General features: G+C 45.9%; 2 protein-coding genes and 1 long non-coding RNA gene across 17 annotated transcripts; 1 reads left to right on the forward strand and 2 right to left on the reverse strand.

Moving 5' to 3' along the window:
• Positions 1-570: 570 nt before the first annotated feature.
• Positions 571-13,114, forward strand: TXNL4A (thioredoxin like 4A). Of its 12 annotated transcripts, XR_004345517.1 has the most exons (5): positions 652-725; positions 975-1,215; positions 3,611-3,680; positions 8,661-8,764; positions 11,635-13,105. XR_004345517.1 is itself a non-coding variant. In XM_032603578.1 (4 exons), exons 2-4 carry the CDS (start codon positions 991-993, stop codon positions 12,864-12,866), a joined length of 501 nt encoding a protein of 166 aa, XP_032459469.1. In that variant the 5' UTR covers positions 571-677; positions 975-990. The 12 variants fall into 12 exon arrangements, 9 of the variants coding, with proteins under 9 accessions (XP_032459469.1, XP_032459474.1, XP_032459470.1 ...); XM_032603578.1 differs by lacking the exon at positions 3,611-3,680 and having other exon boundaries at positions 571-677; positions 12,695-12,866; XR_004345516.1 differs by having other exon boundaries at positions 612-677; positions 8,661-13,105.
• On the reverse strand, positions 12,692-20,935 carry LOC116739287. Of its 3 annotated transcripts, XR_004345520.1 has the most exons (3): positions 20,896-20,935; positions 14,816-15,544; positions 12,692-14,207 (listed from the first exon to the last, which is right to left on the reverse strand). It is a non-coding gene; the product is annotated as an uncharacterized LOC116739287 (long non-coding RNA). The 3 variants fall into 3 exon arrangements; XR_004345519.1 differs by lacking the exon at positions 20,896-20,935 and having other exon boundaries at positions 12,692-14,127; positions 14,816-20,677; XR_004345518.1 differs by lacking the exon at positions 20,896-20,935 and having other exon boundaries at positions 14,816-20,677.
• Positions 20,936-20,978: 43 nt separating this feature from the next.
• Positions 20,979-24,517, reverse strand: HSBP1L1 (heat shock factor binding protein 1 like 1). Of its 2 annotated transcripts, XM_032602407.1 has the most exons (4): positions 24,078-24,517; positions 22,995-23,061; positions 21,877-21,995; positions 20,979-21,038 (listed from the first exon to the last, which is right to left on the reverse strand). In XM_032602407.1, the coding sequence occupies exons 1-3, from the start codon at positions 24,126-24,128 to the stop codon at positions 21,886-21,888; spliced, it is 228 nt and encodes a 75-aa protein (XP_032458298.1). In that variant the 5' UTR covers positions 24,129-24,517; the 3' UTR covers positions 20,979-21,038; positions 21,877-21,885. The 2 variants fall into 2 exon arrangements, with proteins under 2 accessions (XP_032458298.1, XP_032458297.1); XM_032602406.1 differs by lacking the exon at positions 20,979-21,038 and having other exon boundaries at positions 21,726-21,995; positions 24,078-24,514.
• Between the last annotated feature and the right edge of the window lie 3,268 nt (positions 24,518-27,785).

Below are 27,785 nucleotides of genomic sequence, written 5' to 3' on the forward strand. Positions count from 1 at the left end.
ACTGTAGTGTTCCACAACTCTGGGAAAAACCATCTTATTTGAAATGCGGGAATCACTTTACGGTGTGTGAATAATACCTCAACATAGCTTTTTAACAAAAGAAGTATTTGGAGTGGTGATGGCTGTACAAGGATGTCAACGATGCCACTGAACTATATGGCTAAAATGGTAAATTTTATATTATATATATTTTACAATAAAAAATGTTTAGAAATACTAATTTAAATAAGTTATTTGGGCGCGTGTGAGTCTTACCAGGACTCTTCTGTTAATTACTTGCTTTTGACAAGTAAAGCAACTGTGTTTACGTCTGGAAAGCGTGACCGCCAAAATGATTAATTTGGGGGACTTCGTCTGGGGGTAAACATCTGGGGCCTCTCGGAAGACGAGCCCTTCCTCAGCGATGCCATCCTCTCCGTCCACCCCGGGCCCCGGTGGCACCGTAGGAGATCAGACTCCGATGGACCAACCGGAGAGGCAGCAGGTCTGGACCAGCCCTACCCAGCCGAACCGCCTCCAAGCCTCTCACTATAAGGACCTCCCAGCCACGCCCGTCACTGCGGCGCCCAGTCGGCCCCCAGGCCCCCGCCCGGGGGCGCGCGCACGCACTCGCCGGCGCGCACGCACTGCGGGCGTGCGTACACGCCCGGAAGGAACGCTGAGCCGCAGGGCCCAGTGTGCGTGCCGGGCCGGGCGTCGGAGCGGGTGGCGAGGGAAGCGTGGGTGTACGACCCCCAAGGGTCCCTTCGCCCTGGGTTCTGGGCCGCGGGGCGGAGGCGATCCGTTGGTGGGGTCGGTCGGGGTCTGGGGACGAGGTGGACGCGGGCCTGGCCTTCCCGGCAGCGCACCGACTGCCCCGCGGGGTGAGGCTCCGTGGGGTGGGGGCCCCGCGGGGTGAGGCTCCGTGGGGTGGGGGCCCCGTGGGTGCACCGCGCTGGAGCTGGGAGGAGCTGGCCGGTGGTTCCCTCCCGCAGACCCGTCGGCCCCAAGATGTCGTACATGCTCCCGCACCTGCACAATGGCTGGCAAGTGGATCAGGCCATCCTCTCGGAAGAAGACCGCGTGGTCGTCATTCGGTTTGGACACGACTGGGACCCTACTTGTATGAAGATGGACGAGGTTCTGTACAGCATAGCTGAAAAGGTAACGCAGCCCCGCCTCACAACGCGTCCCGCCTTCCGTTTGGTCATTTCATCGTGTTGGATTGCTTTGCCGGTAAGATTTAAAGAAGAACCTAGGGGTAAGACAGGAATAAAGACACAGACCTACTAGAGAATGGACTTGAGGATATGGGGAGGGGGAAGGGTAAGCTGTGACAAAGCGAGAGAGTGGCCTGTACATATATACACTACCAAACGTAGAACAGATCGCTAGTGGGGAGCAGCCGCATAGCACAAGGAGATCAGCTCTGTGCTTTGTGACCACCTAGAGGGGTGGGATAGGGAGGGTGGGAGGGAGGGAGACGCAAGAGGGAAGAGATATGGGAACCTATGTATATGTATAACTGATTCACTTTGTTATAAAGCAGAAACTAACACACCATTGTAAAGCAATTATACTCCAATAAAAAAAAGAATAAATGTAAAAACTAAAAAAAAAAAAAAGTGCGGCACGTTCACCGGCGAAAGAGAAGCAGTAGGATTCACAAACGGACAGCCTTCCCTTGGGATGTGAGGATGGGCTCCCTGAAATTGGTCAGAATAGCTTATGTTCTTTTCTGGGAGAATTTTCCATATATTTTCAAATTTTTAAGAAGTTCATGATCTCTCCCCCCTAAAGAAGTTCATAATTCCTATTAACTTACAGGGGTTTTAACTGAGAGGGTGTTTTCAAAAATTTTCATCTGTAGTGCCCAGAGCAAAACACATTTGCAGACTGGCAGGAGCTTAGGAGCTTACTTTGAATAGCTTAGTTTAAAAGGATTGTCCTTTTTTTGGTACCATGTTTATTTGTTGCGTTTATGAAGCAGAACATTTATGTTGATAGCCTAGTAGATCCCGTTCTTCTTGGGGTCGGTTCTTTACCCCACCGGTGCTCTTAAGTGACTCGATTTATAGCTTAGAGTGACTCAGGTGCAGGAGACAGTGGGAGAAACTAGAACTATACTTGTTAGAGCTAATTTTCCTAATTCTTAAACTCAGTACACTGGATTGTCTGTGGCCTTTGTTTGCTGACAATCAAGTGCAATTGTAGGGCACTGTTGAATAACCAGGGCTTAATTCTTTTTCTATAATTGTCTCATAGGGATTCTAAGATAACTTTGATTTAGATTTTTGCAGGTGTAGCAATAGGGCAAAAGGCAAAAGGATGCTAATAAAATATTTAACTTATTAATATTCCATAATAATTTGAGAGGTTATTCATTTTAATGAAGAGTAAAAGTAAGAAACATTGAAGCCATCTTTTCTTTCACAGGAGTAGGATATGCTAATATGGGCTGAGTTAAAATAACGCCTTTGAGTAAAGAGTAACAGGTGTAAGGATATATTTTGTATTTAGGAAAGGAAAAATGATCTGACCTGCCATCGGTAATTTCCTCTGTCTCCTATTTGGTGGGACAGGCAGAGTTGGGGGAGGTGGCCTCGTGAACATTAGGGACCATCCTTCTGTGTCTGTCAGTGTAAGTATCGCTTGGGATACCAAAGTGCATCTGAGAGATCCTGATTCTACAGGTCTGCGGCGAGGTCCAGAAACGGCTTTTTAAAGAAGCTCCCCAGGGAATTCTGACTTGCCTTTCAGAATCCCCTCAACGAGGTCAGGGTCAGAGTAGGAGTGCTGTGATTATAGCCGTTCCCCTCTTCTTCCTCTTGGGCGCCTAGACATTGAGGGAGCTTGAGGAGGTGCCTGGGGAACTCAGGAGAGCAGGGTTCTCCCCCGGGGGTCCTCCCAGTCCCGTCAGAGGTCAAGAGTGAGGTGGTGTCGGGGACTCGTGTCTGCGTGGCTTAAGCTACAGTAGTCAAGGGCAGAGACTGCAGGCTTCAGTGAAGAAGGGCAAAGACACTGTTCAGTAAGCGAATCACTGCTGTGTTGACTCTGAGGTAACTTAGGTGTGTGTTCTGGATTCTGCCTTGCAGGTAGCACCAGGGCATGTCCAGACCCGGTTGCCCCCAGCACGAGGCTAGGATGGCAGAGGTGTGAGGGTTGTTTGCTCTTCATATCTGAGCAAAACTCAGCAAGATACTCTTAGCTAGGAGGCAGATTTTGTGTCAGTGTAAGTTTTTAGGGAGTTTTACCAGAACTGTTCCTTTCTAATCCCTATATACCAGTCAGAGAGCAAATCGCTGTAGTACTAGCAGACGCGCTCTTTTGGTACAGTTTAACTGGGCTCACTTTGAGTGCTTTTCTTTGGTCTTTTAAGTTCTTCCATTTCTTTTGTCCAAAACTTGGATTTCTATTTTAATAAACTTTCAATACTATATTACAGTATAGTTATTCAGAATGCAAGCTTGAAATGCATTACAAGACTATTAATGTTTTATTTTCTACTTAGTATAAGGGCAGAACATGAGTTTATAATTCTGGAAGCCCTTTCTGGGGAAGCACAATAGGAATTTTTGAAATTTAAGGTTTTAGTATAAAGAACAATTTAACTGTCTATCTCCCTCTGCAGAAACGGCAGATAATGGGGGATCTTCCTCATCTTGTTGCGAGCCCTGTTTGGATACCCCAGCTGTGTTAAAGTGAGTAAGAGTCCCAGTGCTGAGGCTGGACTTGACCGCTCTGTCCCTCCTGGAACAGGACTCACCGACTCGCTGCTTGGTAGCTCCAGCCCCGCCACATGCTGCGCTCGTTTTGCGCTGTACGGAAAACCTAGAGATATGTTTAAAGATTTGACAGATGCCTGGAGTTTGGTAGAGTGATGACCAAAATAAAGGTTCCCGTTGAGTGGGTGATTTTACGCACAGCTTCGAAGCGAGACTACTTTGTGTACTTCTGAGCTGTCTTGCCATTTTGTAGGAACGCACTTTGCCACAGCTCACCGTTTCTAAATCCCATTGTATGTAAGAATAAGTGGGATGTTTAATTTTGGTCTGTTTAAAAAGCTCATACAGATAGAGTTTAAAATATGCAAAACCTCAGTGATACTATCTCATAGCCGTAAGTGCTAATTAGATTGTACATAACGTAAATGTATTCATGGAAGTACTTAGGAGTGACTTCAGGGGGTCACTCTTAAGCATGAAATAAAGTAGGTTGAATCAGCAGAAATTTATGCTCAAATGAGGAATGTCATAGGAACCGACAGCCAATCAGGGCAAACAGTAATTTGAGAAAATGAAGTTATCGTGCATTTTTTTGATGGTTTTGAAGTGAACTATAAAAATGTAAAAATTGACACTTCAAAAATACATAGTGCCAATTGACAGTCAGGAACATTTTTTCCAGAATCTTAGGTGGGTTCTTAGCTAGTGGAGGAGCTCTGTACAGAAGGGTGGAAGCGTGGCTGGCAGCACCGACGGCCTTCAGCCTTGGTGACTTGCACGAGTTACATTAACCCGGAGGCACCTGGCAGCATGCAGGACCAATGAACTGTGTAATCACTGACTTGCTGAAGAAGCAGCCTGCTTGTAAAATGTGTGGCAGCAGGGTTGGAAAGGACAGCTACTAGTTTAGACGATCAAAAGAACATATACTAGAAAACAGCTTGATAATAGAAGGGAAATTTGTACATCTGGTTCTTGATTTCAAAAAAAAAATACTATTCCACAGCTGCTTAACATTACTGCAGATCTAGTGGGCAAAATATTGTAGATACTGTAGACTCCTGCAGGCCAGCTTCAAGTACCATTTAAAAAGGTAAGACCCCTGTGGATAAATGGGCACAGAACTGGAAAAAAAGAGGAAATTCCAATGGTTAAATAAACTTCAAAGAAGCACACGTTAAAATAGTGTACTGTCATTTTTCAGGTGTATCAAAGGTCTAACTCTTAGGGCGTACGTTGAAAGCAGATCTAACGCTCAGGCAGAAGTGAAGCTGGTACCGCCCCTGGGAAGCAGCTCGGCATTGGGTGAAGAGCCCTAAAGACAGCCGTGCCTTAGGCTCCCCGAGACTCTTGCTGTGATTGATAGCAAAACTGGAAAGAACCGTGATGCCCAGTGAAGAGGGAGCATGCTTATAACCGTAATCCCCAGTGTGTGGCACGTAGGCCCGTCACGGCGGGGTGGGAAGTGGACTCCCGGCGTGGTCCTCACGGCAGCTCCCCGAGGCAGGTGCCATGAAGCAGTTTGTCCGGGCTCAGAAATGGGGCGTTAGGATTTAAAGTGGAGCGTCTTCTCCCCTGGATGGGATATTATTTGACCATTAAAAATGATTTCCTAAGAGCTTTATTTAGTAACGTGGGGAAACTGGTTAATGACATTAGCTGGAGAAAAGCAGAATGTATGCAGTTTTCTCACAAGAGAACATGTGGGTCTGGGGAAAGGGAAACATTTACTTTTCATTTTTAAAACACTTATATACTATTGATTTTATTTGACTGTCATATACTTTTTTTTTTTTGGCCGGGCTGCGTGGCTGTGTGATGTTAGTTCCCCAACCAGGGATTGAACTCGGGCCCTGGCAGTGAAAGCACTGAGTCCTAACCACTGGGCCGCCAGGGAATTTCCTGATTGTCATGTACTTTTAAATTATATAACTTGTTTTAAAAATACTGGGCTGGAAACAAAGCAGTGATGTTTCCATTCCATTTCTATGTTTTCAAAATGGGCAGTTTTTAAATGGAGAAAAGATCATAGACACCTAGCTTATCTCAGTTTTATATAAAAAATACACAAGGGTTATAGTTAATTGCAGATTCATTAATGGATGTGAAACATTCAGGAGAAATAGTTCAGCCCTTGTAGAAAGCATCATGATAGAATCCGTGCAACCGCCTTTAGGACAAGCTCTTCCAGAGGAGAGAAGCTGGGAGGGTCACAGAATTAGAGAAAGGCCAGCTGGTGCTGTGGGCCTTCTCCTCCCAGAGCTGCAGGGGCTGGAGGACCCGTCAGGGCACCTCCTCTAAGGAAGAAGCGGGACCAGACCATCTCTTAATGCAGGTCTGTTTGAACTCAGGATTAGGTAATTAAGTCCATAATGACAATAATATATTTCCTGAATTTTGAAATATAGGTTTATTTCTGAAGTTCATTCTTTAATAAATATCGCAGGTGTGGTTCCCGACCTTGTGAGGCGTCACGTTTACCATGATGTGGTTTACGTGGAGGGAAGAGAAAATGAAATCCTGTCGTGTCAGTTGTTTTTTGCTTCTGAATGAGCTACGGTTTTCTTACTCATCACTGAAGGCAAAAGAAAATAAGGCCTGTTTAGAAAGTCTCACATAAAAACCAGTGTTTACAGTGTGAAAATTATAGACATTGAGTTGGGATAGTTGAATGTCTTCATACGTGAACTAGTTGAGATATATTCTAGTAACTTTTAAGAGACTGTGGTTTCTCCGGTCGATTTCTGCTTTAACTTGGGAGATTTGGAGGTTCTAGGAAGCAGAACCAATTGGCTTCCGTTGGATTGAAAGGTGTCTGGGACTCTTGCTGGATTGTCATTTTATGCTTTAGGAGGCAGATGTGTGTGTGTGTGTGTGTGTGTTTGTGTTTGGTTATACTGTGATGTTAGTATCTATCTTTTTAATTATAATATCTGTTTTATATATAATGTGGGAAGAAATAAAATATGTCTGCTTAGTGAAATTGGATGTGGGCAGAACCTTAAACACCAGCGGGGTAACTTTTGCAGGAAGCAGCTCCGCCAGCGCGTGGCTGGCCTTGCCCAGTCCTCCACCTCGGCGTCCACTGTGGCCACGTGAGCACCTGGTGCTCAGCCCACTGTCCGCCTTCTGCAGGTGTGTTCTCTCCTTTCACCAGGAAAGGGGCATGCGGCTGGGAGAGACACCTGTTCTTCCCTCCCTCAGCACCGAGGTCTGTCCTCAAAAGGAGAGCCCACTAAATGTAAACTTCCTTCCCTCCTTTTTCTGGGTGATGGTGGTTTAAATTTCCATATTAAACGCTTCTTCATATTCCCAAGTAAAGGGGAGAGAACAGTGAATCCCTCTGTACCTGCTGCAATCACCAATACTTGGTCAGTCTTGTACACTTTCCGTGCTGAAGTATTGAAAGCAAATCCCAAACGCCGCATTGTTTCATCTGTAAGTTAGGCTTTTAGAGTTAGTTCTATATGAAGAAACGTTGTGCATTTTCTATGAATTTCCGGGGGCTGCTGGAGCAAAGCGCCACAAACCGGGCAGATTAAAACAACAGAAATTTATTACCTCACATCCTGGAGGTCAGAAGTCCGAAATCAAGGTGTCAGCAGGGCCGTGCTCCCTCTGAAACCCTCAAGGGAGAACCCCCTCTTGTTTCTTCCAACTCCTGGCGTCTTCCGCGATCTGTGGCACTCCTTGGCTTGTAGGTGTGCGTCACTCCAATCCTCCGTGTTCACGTGGCTTCTCCCTTGGTGTGTTTCCACATGGCCCTTTTCCTATAGGAACACCAGTCAGACTGGATTAGGGGTCAGACTCCAGTATGACCTCGTTTGACCTTCACTGATGAGCTCTGCAGGCACCCTTTTTCCAGATCAGGTCACATTCTGAGTACTGGGGGTCAGGACTTCAGTATATCTTCTTGTGGGGTGAAAGGACATAATTCAACCCATGATATAAATCGGTATAAGCTTTCTAAAAGGCGTTGAGACCGTATTTACAAGGAGCCTTTAAAATGTCATGTCTTTTGTTCTAAAGATTCTATTTTAGGTGTTTATCCTTAGGAAATGATGAAGTATGTATTTAAGGGTAATAATGTGCACATGTGAATAATTGATATCAATGAAAATCTGAATTATTTATATTCATGAAAAGTCAAAGAAAATAACAAAAGAATGGTAAAAATAATGGCATAGCCACTTGGTGAACTGTTATGTAGCCATAAAATTTTGTTTTTCTCTTACGTAAAGTATACGATTCATATAAGAGGATGCTCATAATTAAAGCAGGATGCAAAATCTTGTAGTGTGATCACTCTGTGATCACATTTGTTAAAAGAGTATAAACATACATACCAGAAAAAATGGGAAAGGATATAGTGAAAGTATATTCTCAGCAGTCAGCTCTGCGTGTTGGGGTTGAAGGTTGTTTTATTTATGGTTTTCTGGGTTTTCCAGATGTTCTCTGATGAGCTTGCAGCTGTGGAAGAAATGAAAGAACCTTAGTTACCTGCAGTGTGATTTGGGGTGTTAGGCCGTTAGTCTGTGCAAGTGTCCAGACCTCAGTAAGAGGGGAGTGTGTGGCTGAATTCCAAAGGCATGTTTTAAAGCAGTTGTTTAATGCGTGTAATTCAGTATTTGTGAAAGTCCAAATTGGAAAAGTTCACATAGATTATTACTAGATCAGCGTGAATAATGTATCTGTGGACGTCTTCTGCAGGATTCTCATAACTTGCTGTTCTGAAAAACATTAAACGACATGTTAATGGACAGTTGCTCAGGACCCTGATTCTCTTGAAGTAATTTCCTACATGGCAGCTCTACTGGGAAAAAATGTTGCAGAGTCAGTTTGAAAATTGTCCTGTTATACACAAATTCTTCTGTTTTTGTTTTTGAATGTGCTTTTACAGAATAAAAAGTTGATTTGTTATTTTAGTTTTTTTCCCCCAATCTCCTTTACTTTTAGGTTAAAAATTTCGCAGTTATTTATCTTGTGGATATTACAGAAGTACCTGACTTCAACAAAATGTATGAGTTATACGATCCGTGCACTGTCATGTTTTTCTTCAGGTATGTTCTCTTATCTTAAAGTTGTTGTTTAAATTGAATAGATGGTCTGGAAGTTTAATGAGATCAAGAAATCTTTAGATTCTTTTATTTAGGAGGAAATCAGTTATGCAGTCATATTATAATATAGTTTGTATCACCAGGCAATCAATCTTTTAAATAATTTTCAAAGTAACAATTCCAGTTTTAGCATTTACTCAGTAACAAATTACCGTTTTGAAATAACTGCCCAGGAACCTAGGGGAAGTGTTATTAAATGGAAGACATTCTTACTGAAATTTAAGATACCTTTAAATTTAATCTGTTGATGAAAAATGTCTTTAAAATAACTCACTTTTTAAATGTATCAGTGACTCTATTTAGCATCCTTTTGTGATATCCAAGAGGAAAACCTGTACTTAATTACTTTGCTTATAAATACAGAATCTCGTAAAAAATCTTTTATCAGCTGAAAAATTCTATTGTGTACCCTAGTCAGTCAGTCATGGGCTCAAGGAACAGACTTTCCCTAATCACCTTAAATTAATTTGTACCCATGATTGGCAGGCTTTGCATGAAAGGAAAATGCGGAGTTAGGTACACAAGAGTCTGATGCGGACGCAAATACCTTTGATGGTATTTATATAATAAAGTTAAGTAACATCATGCGTGAAAAAAAAATTCTGTTGTGGAGGTTTAGTTTGGAAAGAAATCACCATTTTTTTTAAAAAAATCACTGTTTTTACTTGTCAAAATTTCGTACTGTTTGTTGTTACTACAAAAGTTAGTGAGTAGCAATATAAACATTAGGCCATACTGCAGAAGCAGAGCTCCCTGATGGTCGAGGAAGGTCTGGGTGGAGTGTGCAGGGTGTGTATTCGGTTTCTATTTTCTGTAACAAACTTGGTGGCTGAAAACAACACCATTTATGAGCTCAAGGTCTGTAGGGCAGAGTCCAGGCAGGCTCAGTGGGTTCTGCCTCGGGGTCTCACAAGGCCAGAGTCACGGGCTGGGCTGTCATGTAGGCAGTTGGTCAGGGAAGAATCCACTTGGCTCACCGGGGCTGTGGGCTGGGTCCATCTCCCGGTGATTGGGGGTCTGAGGTCTGTTTCCGCCAGGGCCGCTCTCTGCCTCTAGAGGCCCCTCTGTCTTCGAAGCCCTGAGCAGTGAGTTGAATCCTTTTCGTACAGCTGCTCCGACTTCCTGTTCTGCTTTCAGAGGGCGCTTGTGATTGGATTAGACTCACCCAGTAATCCAGGAGAGTCTCCTTATTTTCAAATGAACTGAGGAGTAACCTCAGGGACATCTGCAGAATTCCCTTTGCAGTGTAGTGTAACTGATCAGAGGCATGGTGTCCCATCATAGCACCGTCCCAGAGATTAGGGCGGGAAGTAGCAGGGGTTATTTTAGCATTTTGCCTACTGCAGCCTGCCCTCCGGCTCCCATAGATTCATATCCCTCCCATGTGCAAAACTGGGTGTGGATGAGGCTTCCCAGGTGACCCATTAAGCACAGCTCCTGGACACAGCTCCGTATCTGTGGCCCCCTCTCCAGGACGCAGTGTGGGACAGGCACAAGAAGCGATTTGGGTTCACCGTGGGGCGTCAGGGTTCGGAAGGGGGCTCTGATGCGGCACTGGGACCATAGTCCTGGCCCAGTGCCTCCCCCTGGGAGGGTTCTACCCAGTTTTTCCTGCCTTTTTTATGAAAGCCATTTGCAGCTGGTTCATTTTTCAACCTGCTTCCTGCCAGCAGCATCTTGGGGTTGCATCAGCCCCTCTCACTGCGTGCTCTGTCCCTCTTAGCCTGAGCCAGCCGGGTTTCTGTCCTTGGCACCGGGGCTGCCCTCTGTCCGATGGCTGCTTCCTGGGGGAAGATCCTGTCCTGTGACTGAACCTTCTGACTTTTAGGTCTTTACTAGGTTTCAGCAGAAGGTGGTGTGGCCTCTGTGTCAACAGCTCAGCAGCCATTTCTGGATTTCAGCATCTTTTGCCATCTGGAGAGGCTGAGAAATCTTTTGGGTTAACGGATCTTACTCCGGTTTGTCTCCCTCCTTTTACTATAAGCAGTACGAACCCAGGCAGCGCCTTCAAGACTTTGCTTACGTGTCCTCGGCTGGTATCCACGCTCATCACTTTGGCGCGTCACAGACATTCTGCCGCTGTGCAGCAAGGATCCCCTTCTTCCACTCCCCGAAATGCATCCCCACCTCCTTCCAAGCTACGTTTCCGCTAACAGGCTGTTTAAGGCAGTCTCGGCCTTTCCTGCCGTGCTTCTCACGTTTTCCCAGAACCCTCCAGGTGGGCCGTGGGCACTGCCCTATGTGGGGCCCGCCTGGGCGGGGCTGCCCTGACGGGGAAGGAGGTTGCAGAAAGGAGTCGAGTGGCGCTGCGGCCACCGTGTGTTTTGATGGTTTAGGACTGATGCTGCACTTGGAAAAGGGGACAAAACCTACTGTTTCTGTGACCCGGGATTCCAGGATTCTAAGACAAGTAGTAACAGTATTTTAATTAATTTATTCACCAAGTATATATACGTATAGAGTCCTGCTGTCTAGTGCTGGGACATTCAGTCAGATAAGACAGGCTTCCTCCTATCACAGACCGTCATCTGATGGCGACAGCTGAGTAACTTAGCACAGGGAGCCAGGGAGATGCAAGGGGACAGGTGATAAAGGGGTTCCCGGGCCCAGTTGCAACGTGTGTGCGTGTGTGCAGGCTTCCCTACGCCAACAGGCGATTCTTGGGCACCCTGCTGGTGGGATCTAGAAGTCACCTTCATTAGCAAACTCACTGTGACAGAAAGGTGCTTATGCACCCGTTTCACCTTTATGGCCCTAAAGTGTCTTCAGGAACGGAGGACTGGAGTCCAAATATCCCATCACTCTTATTGCAGGAAATTCCGAAGGTTTTGCAGCTGTGAGCCAGGATCTGTGGGTGAAGACCAAAGGCACATGAGAAATATATTCTTCTGAGTGACCAAGTATATATTTTTCCTATAAATCACAGTATTGCAACAGGGGTTTACAGAGGCACAAACACTGAGCGCAGCAGGGCGATGGGGAGTGCCCAAAGGCTGCTGGGTAAGGTTGGCATGAGCCACGTGCATCCCAACGGGCGAGCGCAGGCAGGGGCACAGGCCAGCGCAGGCCGCACGTTTGGGGACCTGCGGGGATGAGGGAGGACGGACAGGTGAGGGCTGGGGAGTGGCGGGTGCTCAGGGGAGAGCGTGGCGGGGCCCAGATGCCCGGTTTCCTGGGCCAGTGTGTGGACTTGGAAGGTTCCTGGAAGTGAGTGTTTGCAGCAAGAGAGAAGCATCAGGTCTGCCTTTTGGAAGCTCGCCCTGGCTGAAAGGAGGCCACGCTGTGACCTCAGGATGGATGGGGCACGCACCGTGGAACAGCAGCCGGGGGCCAGACACACAACCTTGCAGAAACAGGAAGCTAAATTGATAAAAGTGCAGCTGGTGCAAGAAGCGTTAATGTCTTTCTTTTATGCAGTGCCCGTATAACTTCATTTCAGAAAGAAGCGTCTCGAAAGGTCAGTCTACGAAGAATTATAGAAATGCAAAATATCATTTATTTCACAGTTAGTATGGCTTTCAATAAAATTTACACCAAGTGCTCATAAGAACACCATGACAAACGCATACATTGCCTTTTTCAGGTAAATTAGTGCAGCCCTCTGGAAAACCGTTTGTCTTTCCAGGTGACTGAAGCTGTGTCCTTTGGCCTTGATTGCCCCGTAGGTTTTTTGTCTTAGGGAGTGCAGAGCACGCGGAAGGAGCTGTGTGTCTCTTTAAGCAGCATTTAGGTGGTTTCCAGCCTGCTAAACAGTGGCGGACCCCCTTGATTGTGCGTGTCCTCGTTCGCAGTGGGAGATACAGGTATGTTTTCCATGGGATTCTGCTTCAGAAGCATTTTCATGAGCACTGACCCCCTCTTGCCCACGTGCAGGAACAAGCACATCATGATCGACCTGGGCACTGGCAACAACAACAAGATCAACTGGGCCATGGAAGACAAGCAGGAGATGATCGACATCATCGAGACGGTGTACCGGGGGGCCCGGAAGGGCCGCGGCCTGGTCGTGTCCCCGAAGGACTACTCCACCAAGTACAGATACTGAGCCCCCGTCCAGTCCTGGTGCATGCAGTGCCGTGGGGTCGTTCTCACGCGGAAACATTTTCAACTATTTAAAGCCTGTGAGAAAGCGTTTGGGAAAGTACACAGAGCTCAAGGAGCTGGAGGGTTCTGCAGTGAGGGTGGCATTGCCTCAACTTCCAGTCTGCCTGGTCCTTGTATTTTTGTATCAGCAAATATCTGTAAATATCTAGCTGAAATAAATAAACTACATGGTGATGGGAACAGTCAAAATCATTTCTTATGAAAAGTAGTGTATAGATTAGTGATTTTGGTAGTCAAGAATTAACTCTTCACTGTCGAGTGAGGTTCAGGTGTGGGTCCCATGGGGCTGCTGTGGTTTGCACACTTGTCAGTGAGAGTCTGTCTGAGTTTCCTGGGTCTCCTGTAATTAGGGACCTCAGACTGGTGACTCGACACAGTTCTGGAGGCTGGGGTCAGGTCCACGTGTCGGCAGGGCTGGTCCCCCGGGGCCTGACGGGGCGTCTGTGCCCACCCCCTGCCGGCCCTGGTGGTTTCTGGCATCTTTGGGTCCCTTGGCTGGCGACGCCTCCCCCCAGGCCCAGCATTCGCCTTCACGCGGTGTTCTCCCCGTGTGCGTGTCTGTGTGCAAGTGTCCCCACGGGGTGGGGGCCACCCTGCTCCAGCATGACCTCATCTCGACTAGTTACACCTGCAACAGCCCCGTCTCTAGAAAGGGCACATTCTGAGGTCCTGGGGGGAGGATTCCCAACATGTGAACTTTCAGGGGGCACAATTCGACCCACAGCAGAACCAAAGGCTTGAGTTCAGGAAAGGGGAAAAATCATCTTTTATTCTTCTGGTTATAAAAACAGTGCAATAATGATTTTTGGACTCCCTTTAAATATAAAAAGTAAGAGGTGTTTCCCATTCCTCCTAAGATTGTATCTAACGCACTGAAATGCATCGTATTTTCCACAGCAACCGTGACCCTTCAGTCCGTGTAGCTAGTTTCCTTATCACAATCTCAAGTTTCTCTCCTGAGTCTCTTACCCCAGCAGCGTGTTTGGTTGGGATCTTCACAGGCACATCTCAGGGCACACAGCCTCTGAGGTGAGAGAGGGGGCATACGGCGTGGAGGCAGCCCGGGGCCTGTGGGGGGCACACCCTGGAGCCCCTACCTGGTTTCACAGCCAGGCTCTGTCGTTACTGAGGACCTTGGGCGAGTGGCCCCCAGAGCTCCGTTTCCTCCCATGTGAAGGGGATGATGGTGTCTGCTGTCCGACCTGTGTTACACGCAGATCAATTAGAACAGGGCCGGTGGGCCCTCCGTGGTGTGAAAACACCCACTGCCTCGTCAGATTGACTCGTTGTTGAAACATGAGGAGTACATACCAAAGAATGAAATTAACCAATACAAGAAAAGCTACACACTCACACGAAGGACTGTACTTTTAAATGGATATAAAATTCAAATGTAAATCTGCAGTTTAATATCTCCAGCTTTAATTTTCCCATTTACAAAATAGTATAATACCATATCAAATGAAGTGCTAATGAAAAAAGTCAACGTGACCCCAAGTACCTGGCATATAGGAGACATTCAATAATATATTTCCGGGACTTCCCTGGCGGCACTCTGCTTAAGAATCCACCTGCCAATGCAGGGGACACGGGTTCGAGCCCTGGTCCGGGGAGACCCCACGTGCCACAGAGCAACTAAGCCCGTGCGCCACAACTACTGAGCCTGCGCTCTAGAGCCCACGAGCCACAACTACTGAGCCGGCGCACCTGGAGCCCGTGCTCTGCAACAAGAGAAGCCACCGCAACGAGAAGCCTGCGCACCACAACAGAGAGTAGCCCCCGCTCGCGGCAACTGGAGAAAGCCTGCACGCAGCAACGAAGACCCAACGCAGCCACAAATAAATAAATAAATTTATTAAAAAAAAATAATAATATACTTCCGACACTTACTCAAAACAAATACTGTAGCCAGTAATCACCTGAAAAGACGCTCACCGTCATTTCTGTGACTATACCAAAAATCATTGAATTGGATGCTTTAATTGGATGATTGTATGGCATGTGAATTATATCTCATTGATAAAGCTTTATTAGCTGTTAACAAAAAATAAGCAAGCAAAACGGTTACACCTCACATTTGTAAACTTACTGTATATTTATTGTAAATTTAATTTATAAGTTCATTCACGTTTGACTTTAATAACTATCTTTTTCACTGGTGCTTTGTAACTGCAATATTGTTGAATTTATAATGATTTGGCCTCTTCATTCCAAGTTTATATCTTATTGTTATAAGCTGATCATTGTAGTAAGAAGCTTATATCTTATTACTGTCTACCTCACCCTGAACCAAGTAACTTATAAGCCATTTTCTCAAATCCTTCCAAGCACCTGCCAGGTAGATAGTTTGCAGAGAAGGAAACTAAAGCATAGATTGCCCAAAGTTACAACCAGTCGCAGAGGACAGGAATTCAAAACCTAGATCTGCGGGGTTACCAAACCTTACCTCACTGCTGTGTGCATATTGCTTGAATCAGATTGAAATTAACTGGCAGAGAAAGTATGCTGATACCCCTGGTTCTCTGGGCATCGAGTGACTTCTGTTTCCCAAGCTTCCCAGGATGGCTTTTATGCAAAGTCCAGGAATTAGACATGGCAGCTGACACAGAGGCAACCAGCCTAGGAGGTACAGAATATATTCAGGACTATAGTAAGTTATCAGGTATACTAGAGAGACTGACATACACACAGCAGACATGCAAGAGTATTCACTGCAGCATCATTTGGAAACCAATGGCAAAGAGTCAAAGGACTATTACACTGAAGTTAGTTACGTTGTCTAGACCTATACATATCAACACAGGCGAATCTCAAACTGCTGAATGGAAAAGCCAGGTCCGGAGGACACTACGGCATGATGCCATTCATATAGTTTTAAGACATCGAAAACAAGATCTGAGACAGTAAGACAATCAGCAGGCTCCGTGTTCGCACTAGGCTGTTACGTAGGTGTCCGAGGGTCTGTGGGCTTGACTGCCCTATTCTGCCCGCGCCGAGCCCGGACGAGACGGGGAGCTTGGGGCACCAACAGAATCAAAGCATCTCCCATGTAAAACTACCCTAGAAAACCGCATCACCGATGATTCCAAAGACCACCCTGAAAGTTTGCTTTCTTGGGTTGCTCAGTTAAAATGCAGGGTGTTCTTGTGACCTCCCCGGATTGCCTGGGAAAGTCCGAGGCCTTGAAAATCAGACCAGGACATTTTGGAAGACTTGCTTTAAGTGGGTATCATTTTGAATTGTTTTTCCTACATTGTTTTTATGAATGGCTTTTAAAATGCATCTGATCGTAGCATTCTTCTGTGGCGTTTTTACATTTATCATCAAAGGTTCTATAAGAACAACCGCAGCTCCCCCAGGAGCTCGGCATCACCTCCCCTGCTCTCTGGGGGCCACATCACACTAGTCTCCTCCAGTCATTGCTGTTGTCCCCAGCCCTCCCTCTGGCCTCCGGTTTTCTTGCTCAAAAAGTGGTCAAGTTTTCACGCATCTCCATGGACAAAAAGATTGCAAAGTATTCTGAAACTCTCAAAATTCATTCATTAATTCAAAGAAAATGTTTGAATAGCATCTGGGCACCTGGGGTGAACAAAATCAATCGAGTTGCTGCCTTGTGGAGAAGACAAATGATCACATAAAAGTAAAATTACAACTGTGATAGTCAGCAAGAGATCCCATAAAATTACTTCAGACCCGGACAGGCGCTCAAGGAAAGAATCTCTGAGGAAATTATTTTCAAGCTGAGATCAGATATAAAAAGTGCTAACTAGGCGCGCGTGCACGTGTGTGTGTGTGTGTGTGTGTAACTCCATTCCAGAGGGTACCTCAGGAGCCAGTGGTGGGAGGTAGCGGGGCTCGTCTTGCGGGGAGAGTGTAGTGGGATGCGGGGGTGGGGGGAAAGGGGGCTGCTGGCAGCTGCGGAGGCTTTGCTTGGGGAAGGAGGTGTAAGGTGATCGAACTTCAGTTCTGAAAAGATCTTTCTTGCCCAAGCTTGGAGCGGCTGAAGGGAGATTTGGGGGGAGTTAAAAATCTATGGTAATAGATCGGGCAATTGTAAAAAAGGAAGTGAAATGTGAGAATTTAAAACTTCAGACAACTGCACCCAGAACTTCTGCCTTATAGATTCATCCCTTTATTATTAAGCTTTATGCTTTCATAAGTTTCATAACAGATACATGAATGCAGGATTGGATATTGAAGTGACTCCATTTTACTTAAGTATTCAACGAATACACTGCTTTCTACTAAAATGTTGTGTTAGTCCAATTTAGATTAGAATAAGAGTATTTAAGTACATGTAAATCCATCTGTTACTTTCCCTCTTTTCCTTATGAAAACATTCTCGTTTCTTTTAAATATATGTAACAGGGTGCTGGAAAAAAGCAATTCTTTATAAAAACATTAGGAAGATATAGAAACAGGTATGATATTATGAAATGCCAAATAATCTCTTTAAAGTTAGATGTCTGTGGTTTGAGTGAGTAATTGAGATGTCAGTCAGATGAGCCAATAAAAGGGGATCAGCCTGGGACTTTCTTTAGAAAGAAGGTAGCATATTTTTGACAATATCAATGTTTTTATTTTAGTTAATAACTGATAGAAGCTCTCTTTTCTACTTAAAGTCCTTAAAAATCCTGGACTTTAAAATTGTGTTCTATATTACTGATGAAGGCTCAAATCTGTTTAGTTTACTTTAATTCAAGTATTTGCCCCAGTTTCTACTAAAATTATAATTACGGCTAAGCTGCTTTGAGATTTTTCACATAATCAAACGGAAATGTCGTGATTTTAAACCACCAAGAATATCGAATTTAAATGATGCTATTTTAAAACTTTGGGTTTGCATCACTGTCGGGGGTGTGAAACGACCCTTCCTTTCTTTCCTTAGGTGCATTCTGTTCAATGTGCTTGGCCTGTGGCCATACCTCTGGCCCTAGTGAAATGTGCAGAGAATTCGTGGATAACACTGCTCATTAAGGCATTATTTATAATAGCAAGGAAGTGAGAAACAACCTCAAAGTCCAAGGAATAGTTAAGGGGATGGTTAAATTATTTCAACCACATAATAGAATATTAGTAACCATAAAAAGTGGGTATGAAACTTTCACCTGGGGAAAAGTGTTTACGATATGAGAACAGGATATTAGATTATAAACAATATGATCAGCTACATAAAAGTGCCTGCCTAGAAAAAAGTATTGACAGTGGTTAATTCTAAATTGTAGAATTGTGAGTGATTTTGACTTTTGTATAAAGAGTATGATTTATTTTATATGCAGGAATAATGTTATTCTTTACAATGAAAGCCTTTTTAGGCGATCATAGCTCTGTTTGTACTTTGGCTCAGAGACAGGTGAATTGAACAATTGTTTGAAAGCATCTCTAACTGACAAAGTAAACTTAGGTGCAATCTTTGTGCATATCCTTGGTAACTACCTCTATGGGGGCTGGAGCGGGTGAGGGTGTCCCAGGAAGCAATCAGGGGGCTCCTGCATCACCTCTTTCTTTGGCTGTCCTTTGATTGGTTTCCTTTGGTTTGGAGAACATACTGTTAGAATTTGCTTGGACTGGGCAGATTAAACCAAGTCTTCCCCAAAACTGTGACTGGAATTATTGAATTGGAATGCAGTTATTAAAAAAGCAACTTCTGGGATTTCCCTGGCAGTCCAGTGGTTAAGACTCTGCACTTCCAATACAGAGGGTGTGGGTTCGATCCCTGGTTGGGGAACTAAGATCCCACATGCTGCGGTGGCCGGAAAAAAAGCAACTTCTATCAGAAAACTGCTTGTGGTATTTTAAAGAAGGATCTATATAGAACTTAATTCTGGAAAAAAAATTGACCTAATGTAAGTCGTGCTTTTCCTCCATGATTTACAAATATTAGGTGTGCATTGAAAAGTGCTCTGCCATTTTACAACCAGCTTTGTTAAGTGGTTAATCACCTCCTTAATTACATTCTTACTGCATTGCCTTTGTTCTTTTAATCCTTTATTTTACTAAAATGAATTCTTAAATACTAAAAATAAGAACTCGTGTTATGTAGATTATTACTCAAAAAGTACAGTTTTCACTCTTTCACATTTTCAAATGACTGGTCTACTGTCTTCAAGTCTGTAAGAAAAAAGTTGAATGAAGTAACGATTGATTTATATATCAATTAATGTACAGTTACGTAAACTGGAATCCAAAGCTATCAATAAAATTAGCTTACTTTCCCGTAATTACTAGAACAGTTTTGTGCAGGAAAAATTTGGAATATAGAAAACCCTAAATGTTAAATGATGTTCATTTTAGTCAGATGGAGTCTGTGTGGATTCACAGCTTAAGGGGTGTGTTCTTCAAGTGACAAAGCATCACTTTGCATCAACAGTGTGGAGAGGTTCTCCTCAGACAACAGCGTGCCTGCTTCCTCACAGCAGGAAAAGGGTTCAGATGTCGGGGCGGCGGGCCAAATCCGCTGGAATACGGAACAGTAGCTCCTACCATCTGGGGGTCATGGACTCCCCTCCCCACAGCAGGAACACAGCCAGTTTAGGGGGTTTGCCGAATCCCCTGAAATCCACAGCACTGTGCTAGGAATCCTTGACCCAGCAAAACCAACAAGCACAGATTTAGCCAAACAGTTTTAGACTCACTCAGGTCCTTCTTTTAATTTAAAAGGCATCATCAGCTTTTAAACGCACTTTTAGATATCTGACCTTCTCTCATGCTGCTTTAAATAATGGTTGTACGTGCATCAAAAAAGTGAAGTTTTGGGGCCTCCCTGGTGGCGTAGTGGTTGAGAGTCCGCCTGCCGATGCAGGGGACACGGGTTCGTGCCCCGGTCCGGGAAGATCTCACGTGCCGCAGAGGGGCTGGGCCCGTGAGCCATGGCCGCTGAGCCTGCGCATCCAGAGCCTATGCTCCGCAACGGGAGAGGCCGCGACAGTGAGAGGCCCGCGTACCGCAAAAAAAAAAAAAAAAAAGTGAAGTTTTGATACCTACTCATCCATTTAATTTGATGCCTAATATATGGTGGGTTTTGACCAAATTTAAAACAGCCAGCTGGAGTCTGGGTGATGACAGGAAGGAACTAAATTACTGGCCGCCATCCCCTTCCTGGCAGCGTGCCCAGAGCTGGGCTTGGTGCCCTGCAGAACCTGGTCCTCAGCACCCAGAGGGTGGAGGGAGGACAAGGCTCCAGGGCAGGTGGACCCGTCTGACGCAACCTCCCTCGGTAGAGCTAAGTATTCATCCTGCAGACAGAACTGGAGCGCCCTCCCTGAGATCTGCAGCTCGTGTGTGCAGGACACAGATTCCAATTACCCTTTCTACCAGAACAGCAGATGCAGAAATTTATAAATAAGTCACTGACAGGTGAACTCACTCTGATTCAGCAGGATAAGCACGGATGGTCTGCCAGCTGACTTGGGATAACAATTGACAGAGAAATAGGAAAGCAAGGAAAACAGCAGCATCTAATTGTTCAACTAAAATTAGAATGTGCTCATAGAATCAGAATATTATGTCAGTGAAACATGCTTGAGTATCTTCACAAAAGACAAAAGGTTTGTGTCTCCAGGTATGTCACACAGATACATATTCAGTCCAAGACCCGAAGCCAAGCATTTATCTGCATCTTCAAGATGAAGTGCAGAAAAAAACCCAAAAACACTAATTCGAAAAGATACATGCACCCCAATGTTCATTGCAGCATTATTTACAATTGCCAAGATATGGAAGCAACCCAAGTGTCCATCAACAGATGACGGATAAAGAAGATGTGGTGTGTATATACAATGGAATACTTCTCAGCCATAAACAAAGAATGAAATTTGCCATTTGCAGCAACATGGATGGACTTGGAGGGCATCACGCTAAGTGAAATAAGTCAGGCAGAGAAAGCCAAATACTGTATGATTTCACTTATATGTAGGAAATCTAAAAAACATAACAAACTAGTGAATATAACAGAAAAGAAGCAGACTCACAGGGCTTCCCTGGTGGCGCAGTGGTTGAGAGTCTGCCTGCTGATGCAGGGGACACGGGTTCGTGCCCCGGTCCGGGAGGATCCCACATGCCGCGGAGCGGCTGGGCCCGTGAGCCATGGCCGCTGAGCCTGCGCGTCCGGAGCCTGTGCTCCGCAACGGAAGAGGACACAACAGTGAGAGGCCCGCGTACCGCAAAAAAAAAAAAAAAAAAGCAGACTCACAGATATAGAGAACAAATTAGTGGTTACCATTGGGGAGAGGGAAGGGGGAGAGGCAACTAGGGGTAGGGGATTAAGAGGTACAAACCATTATGTATAAAATAAGCTACAAGGATACATTGTACAACATGGGTAATACAGCCAATATTTTCTAATAACTATAAATGGAGTATAACATTTAAAAATTGTGAATCACTACATTGTACACCTATAACTTATATACTATTGTACGTCAACTACAATAAAACCTTCAATTAAAAAATAAAACTAAGACTAAAAATTAAAAATAAAATAGTAAAAGAAAAAAGATGAAATGCAAAATTCCACTGGAAAAGAAATATTTGCATTCTGGGGGGTGGGGTGGGATCCTCAGGAACCACTCATGAAACGGGGTGAGAACCTAATGCACATGTGTCTTCTTTAAATCCTTCCATGAACGTCTCAAACAGAAGCCACTAGTTGTCATCCCCAAGCACTCATTCATCATGACTTGTGTTTTGATTGAAAACTAATTTGAGGGATGAGGGTGAAAAGTACTTTAACAAAATCCAATTTTTAAATAATAGTTTTCCTTTAAAATGTGCACTTTTTAAGGAACAACGACAAAGAGTGTTTCTGTTCTATTTAGAAAAGAGCATTTGTGAATTTTTTTTATTATTCCTGAAGGCTTTTCATGTAGTGCAGAAGCAGTAGTTCCCTCAGTGAACAAGTATGGGCTTAAATGTTTCAAGATGAAAGCAGAAGATATGTAAACGGTGAACACCTTAGTGCCTTAATAAGGCCTCGCCATTTGCTCTCGAGCGGAACTTTCAATCCCAGCTTGCACCATCAAGTCGTTCACATTCTTCTGCAAGTCTTCAATGCGACCTCCCATTTCTTCCAGTACGAGGTTAAGGAGAACAGCACATGGAACACGGGCACCCACCCAGGTCCCTCACAGCCTCCACGTAAACTGCATCACCAGGGCTGATAAAAATGCCCTGTGGTGCATCTAAAATGAGGGAATCAAAGGCAGCGGATGTGTACTAACACCTTAAGTCAGTGCACGTGAATCACATCCCTGAGGGTCTGTACGTGCCTTTAATCTTTGCACTGTGAGCCCGGTTCTGAAACCTTGGCTCCCTTTCTGTGGACATGGATTCGGGGAGATGAGGTTGTCTGGTATGTTTATGTTTTAATCAAACTCTAATCAGTATGTAAATACAATGAAAATTAACTGTGTTTAAAACAAACTTTGCTACTGTTTAATTTTATCCTGTTTCAGCATCTCTTTTTCCCTGTAGGAGCCCATCTACAGGATCTCTCTGCAAACAATTTGCACACATTTTAAGACAGGAGTTTAATTGTGTGAAGTGAGTTCACTTGGGCAAGTCTTAGGGCAAGTGTCCCCTTTTCTGGATTTTCTTAAACCGGAAACAAACATTCCACCTAACTCTGTTTGAATCCATGGCTTACCAAATGGCGAGCTGCTGAAGTTACAAAACAAAACAAGGCAAGGAGAGCCACACAGCGTACCCTGCGCTGGAGACCTAACCAGTACCTGTGCAGGGTTGACTGTTTGGGGGAGCATAAAAGCTATTTAGCAGACTAACCAGATTTCTTTAGGGCTTCCTGGGAAGCCCCACTGGGTAGTATGTATTGTTCGTGTGTCCTTGTGTTTTATCCTTGCCTCATGAAATGCCCTGTATTGCTGGTCAAGCAGGAAGTAATTACCTGTGAGCGGTAATTAATACATCAGGATGCCATGTAAAGGCGCAGACGTAAACACCAGGAAGTCTTAGGTCAACAATTATCCACTAATACAGAAAACAACAAGATAGTCCCCGACAGTTCATAGTCCAGAAGCAACTGCAGTATTTGTTATGAGACAGAAAAGGATATTTCTCAGGTTTAACGTTGCAGTCAGAGCTTGAAAGTGTTCTTGAAGTTCCTGAAATAGATTTTCTGCCTGAAAAATGAACCACAAGTGAATATATATTTACCTGTGATGCAGAGCCTTCTAAGCGCCATGGAAGAGAACCATCTATATATACAATTAGTTGGTTCCTGACAAGGTGTTAAGGCCTTCCCACTCAAAGGGTAAGGAAGGTCTATTCAACCAACAGCACTGGAACAGTGCTAGCCAAATTCATAACTCACTAAATAAGCAGGCCCGACCTTTACCTCACACCATTCACAACAATTAACTCAAAATGATCATACACTTAAATATAAGCGATAAACTATCAGACATCTAGATAACGTAGGAGAAAGTCTTATTAACCTTGGGCTCCTCAAAGACTTCTTGAGAAGGCCTGAGACAATCACCAGACACACCCACCGTGGGCCTCTTGCCTCGCCCACACTTGTGGGTATTTATTAGCTGGGATTGGGGTTGCAGAAATGGGTTACCAGGCCATACGGATATATCATCTATGGTGACTGACAGCAGGCGGTATTGTAAGTCGCCTTACAGTTTACAGATTTAAATCTCATACCATTTACGACACAGTTCACTCCTGGCACCCGTGTATTATCTCCATTTTAGAGCCCAGGATATAGAGGCGGATCTCCACCTGGAGCCTGCGTTTACGTATGAAGAAGGCCCTCTGTCAGGAGCTCTTCCCTTCAATCATGTCAGGAAAACGTGGATTCGAGTGTGCACAGCTAACCAATTCTCTTTAACGAGGCAAACTGATCAGTCCTGACCACTGGTTGTCTCCTCTCCGGCGCTGCGGCTCCTTCAGCGAACGGGAAGCAGGACCGCTGGCCTCCCGGCGCTGGGCGGGGTGGGAGGTGGGGAGGGGAGGGGAGGGAGGGGAGGGGAGGGGAGGGAGGGGAGGGGAGGGGAGGGAAGGAGGAGGGGAGGGGAGGGGAGGAGGGGAGGGGGGAGGGGAGGGGAGGAGGAGGGGGGAGGGGAGGAGGTAGGGGAGGGAGGGTGTCCAGCCCGGGAGCGAAGCTTGGCGCGCGCGGGGTCCGACTCACCGCGTCCCGCAGCGCGCGCCCGCTGGGGGCTTCGGGGCCCCGCGCGGCCATCGGGGTGTCCCCCGGGTCCGGGGTGCGGGGTGTCCAGGTGGGTCGGCTGGTCCCGGGGCCGGTGGCTCTGTCGGCTCCGCTCCGCCGCCCGCGGCTCCCGCGGCGATGGCCGTGGATCCACCCGCGCGGCCCGGGCTGTGCGCCCGAACCGGGCCGAGCAGCCGGGCACGGAGGTGAGGCCGTAGCGGGGCGCAGGTGGCCGTCCGGGCGGGGCGGGACCTCGCCGGACCAGCCGATCCCAGCTACGCTGTTGGCTTCGTTTTCATTGCGTCAGAGCTCAGGGTGAGCACGACCTTTTCATTATCATTGTGGCAAAGAACACACAACCTACAAGTTGCCGTTCTCGCTGTTTTTCAGGGCGCGGTGCGGTGGCGTTAGGTACGTTCACACTGTTGTGCAAACCACCCCCACCCCCCCCGCCCCCCTCCGCGACTTCCTAACCTTCCCACACCAAGCTCTGCATCCAGGAGACACCGGCTCCCCAGCCTCACCAGCCCCCAGCACTCGCCCTTCCCCTGTGTCCCGTCGTGTTTTTGCAAGGCTGTCACCCGTCTAATGGGGGATCCTGGAGGCAGGGGTGGGGATGGAATGTGGCTGCAGTCACCACACAGCCCAAGTTCGCACCGCGGTCCTGGGACCTGTGACCATCCATCTAGGAGGCTCGGCCATCTCTCCGGACCCCTGCCATGTCTGCTGTCAACTTTGAGATTAAGAATATTTATGCTCTGGGACTCCCCTGACGGTCCAGTGGTTAGGACTCCAAGCTCTCACTGCCAAAGGCCCAGGTTCAGTCCCCAGTTGGGGGAATTCAGATCCTACAAGCAACACGCTGCATGGTTAAAAAAAAAAAAAAAAAAAAGAATAGTTATGTTCTGTGACCAACTCCAACAGGCTGCCAACACTCGCATCTCTGCTCTGATTTTATCGAAGATCTGGAAGGAAGGCCTCACTGTGACTTTCCCTCCCTCAGATGCCCTTTAGGCCTGTCTGGATTGTGGCTCATGGGGCACTTTATGAGTGATGTCCCAGGACCCTGTTCTTAGCAAGTACCTGCTTTGTTTACATGTCTGTACCCCTCTGTGGGGCAGGGCTGTGTCTGTCTGGGTCCTGTCAACATCCCGGGAGCCCAGCCAAGTGACTACGTGGGGACACCTGGTTGCTGAATGTGTGTGAAATACAGCCTTGCATGCAGAGAAACCCAACATCCTTAGTCATCATGAGAATGCAAATGAAAACCGCCACAAGATCCACTTCACATGCACTGTGATGGCTAAAATCAAAAGAGACAATAACAAGTGTGGACGAGGGTGTGGCAAAGTTGGAACGTCACACGCTGGTGGGAATGGAAAGTCGTGCAGCTAGTCTGGCAGGTCCATAAAAACTTAATAGAGTTACCATAGAATCTCAGTTCTACCTCTAGGTATGTACCCAAGGGAAATGACAGCATATGTCCACACAAAAACATGTACACAAATGTCTACAGCAGCATTATTAACACTAGTCAAAAGGTAGAAACAACCCAAATGTCCATCAACAGACGAATGGATAAGCAAAACGTGGTCCCTCCCCTCGATGGGATATAATTCAGGCATAAGAAGGAATGAAGCCCTGACACATGACACAACATGGATGAACCTTGAGAACGTGATGCTCAGTGAGAGGAGCCAATCACAAGAGGACACGTGGCTGGATTCCACTCATGTGACGTGTCCAGACTGGCAAATCCACGGAGACAGGAAGTTGAGGGGGAAGGGGAGAGACTGTGCCATAGTTAAGGGGTTTCTTCTTGGGGGCAAAAATATTCTAAGATCAAATCGTGGGGGGACTTCCTTGGTGGTCCAGTGGATAAGACTGCGCTTCCACTGCAGGAGGCCCAGGTTCGATCCCTGGTTGGGGAACTAGATCCCGTATGCTGCAACTAAGAAGTCCGCATGCCGTAACTAAAGATCCCGCGTGCCACAATTAAGACCTGGCTCAGCCAAAATAAATACTTAAGGTCAAATCGTGGCGACGGTTGCACAACCCTGTGAATATATTAAAAATCATTGAATTGGGGCTTCCCTGGTGGCGCAGTGATTGAGAGTCCGCCTGCCGATGCAGGGGACACGGGTTCGTGCCCTGGCCCGGGAAGATCCCACATGCCACGGAGCGGCTGGGCCCGTGAGCCGTGGCCGCTGAGCCTGCGCGTCCGGAGCCTGTGCTCCGCAACGGGAGAGGCCACCACAGTGAGAGGACCGCGTACCGCAAAAACAAACAAACAAAAAAATCATTGAATTGTATACTGTAAATGGGTGGATTGTATCGCATATATACGTGAATTACATCTCAATAGGGTTGTTAAAGTTGTAACTTTTTTATTGAAGTATCGTTGAAGTATACAATATCGCGTTAGTGTTCGGGTGTACAGCAAAAGGCTTCAGATATCTACCTCTATCTCTATCCTAGATCTAGATCTATATTCAGATTCTTTTCCATTATAGGTTATTCAAGATACTGAATATAGTTCCCTGTGTTATACAGTGAATCCTTGTTGCTTATCTGTTTTATGTATTGTCGTGTGTATCCGTTAATCCCGAACTCCTAATTTATCCCTCCTTCCCTTTCCCCTTTGGTAACCATAATTTTGTATTATATGTCTGTGAGTCTGTTTCTGTTTTGTATATACATTCATTTGTATTATTTTTTAGATTCCACATATAAGTGATGGCATATAATATTTGTCTTTCTCTGATTTACTTCACTTAGTATAATAATCTCTAGCTCCAACCATGTTGCTGCAAATGGCAATATTTCATTCTTTTTATGGCTGAGTATCTATACCTCTGTATATCTATGTCTCTCTATACAGATCTCACATTTTCTTAAACCAGTCATCTGTTGATGGACACTTAGGTTGTTTCCATGTCTTGGCTATTGTAAATAGTGCTGTTATGAACATGGGTGTGCCTGTATCTTTACAAATTAGAGTTTTCATCTTTTCTGGATATATGCCCAGGAGTGGGATTGTTGGATCTATTTTCAGGTGTTTTTTTTAAGGAACCTCCATACTGTTTATCAGTGGCTGGCTGCACTCATTTACATTCCCGCCAACAGTGTAGGAGGGTTCCCTTTTCTCCACACCTTCTCCAGCATTTATTATTTGTAGACAGTGTGAGGTGATAACTCATTGTGGTTTTGATTTGCGTTTCTCTAATAATTAACGACGTAGAGCATCTTTTCACGTGTCTGTTGGCCATCTGCATGTCTTCTTTGGAGAAATACAATAACTTTTCAAAAGCATGGCCGTCTTGCCACTTTTCTGTGTGGCAAGATGCTAAAAAGAGCTGTGAGGGCTGCCCCTTCCCTGGAGGGGCCTCTCTGTGTGGCCACCGCCTGGCCTGATGTTCTTTCAGTTCAAGCTTCCAGAACAGCTTGACCAGGGCGACTAGCATCAGGTGTGCACAGCGGGCCACTGGGGAGGTGGATTCACCTGTGGAAACAAAGCCCCAGGCCCTCGCCCAGAGTGGGTGGAGGTAGGGGTGGGTGACAAGGGTCTCCCCAGGTGGATCTGGCGGAGACGGCCGAGGTCCATCCTCGGGGAGGCACAGCCTCGGGAACGCCTGAGGCTGAAGCCTGGCGGGCTCCCTAAGAGCGGGAATCAGGATGCCGCAGCACTTC

The sequence above is a fragment of the Phocoena sinus genome, chromosome 14 (genome assembly GCF_008692025.1).
Source record: "Phocoena sinus isolate mPhoSin1 chromosome 14, mPhoSin1.pri, whole genome shotgun sequence".
In the NCBI taxonomy this organism is placed as follows: Eukaryota; Metazoa; Chordata; class Mammalia; order Artiodactyla; family Phocoenidae; genus Phocoena; species Phocoena sinus.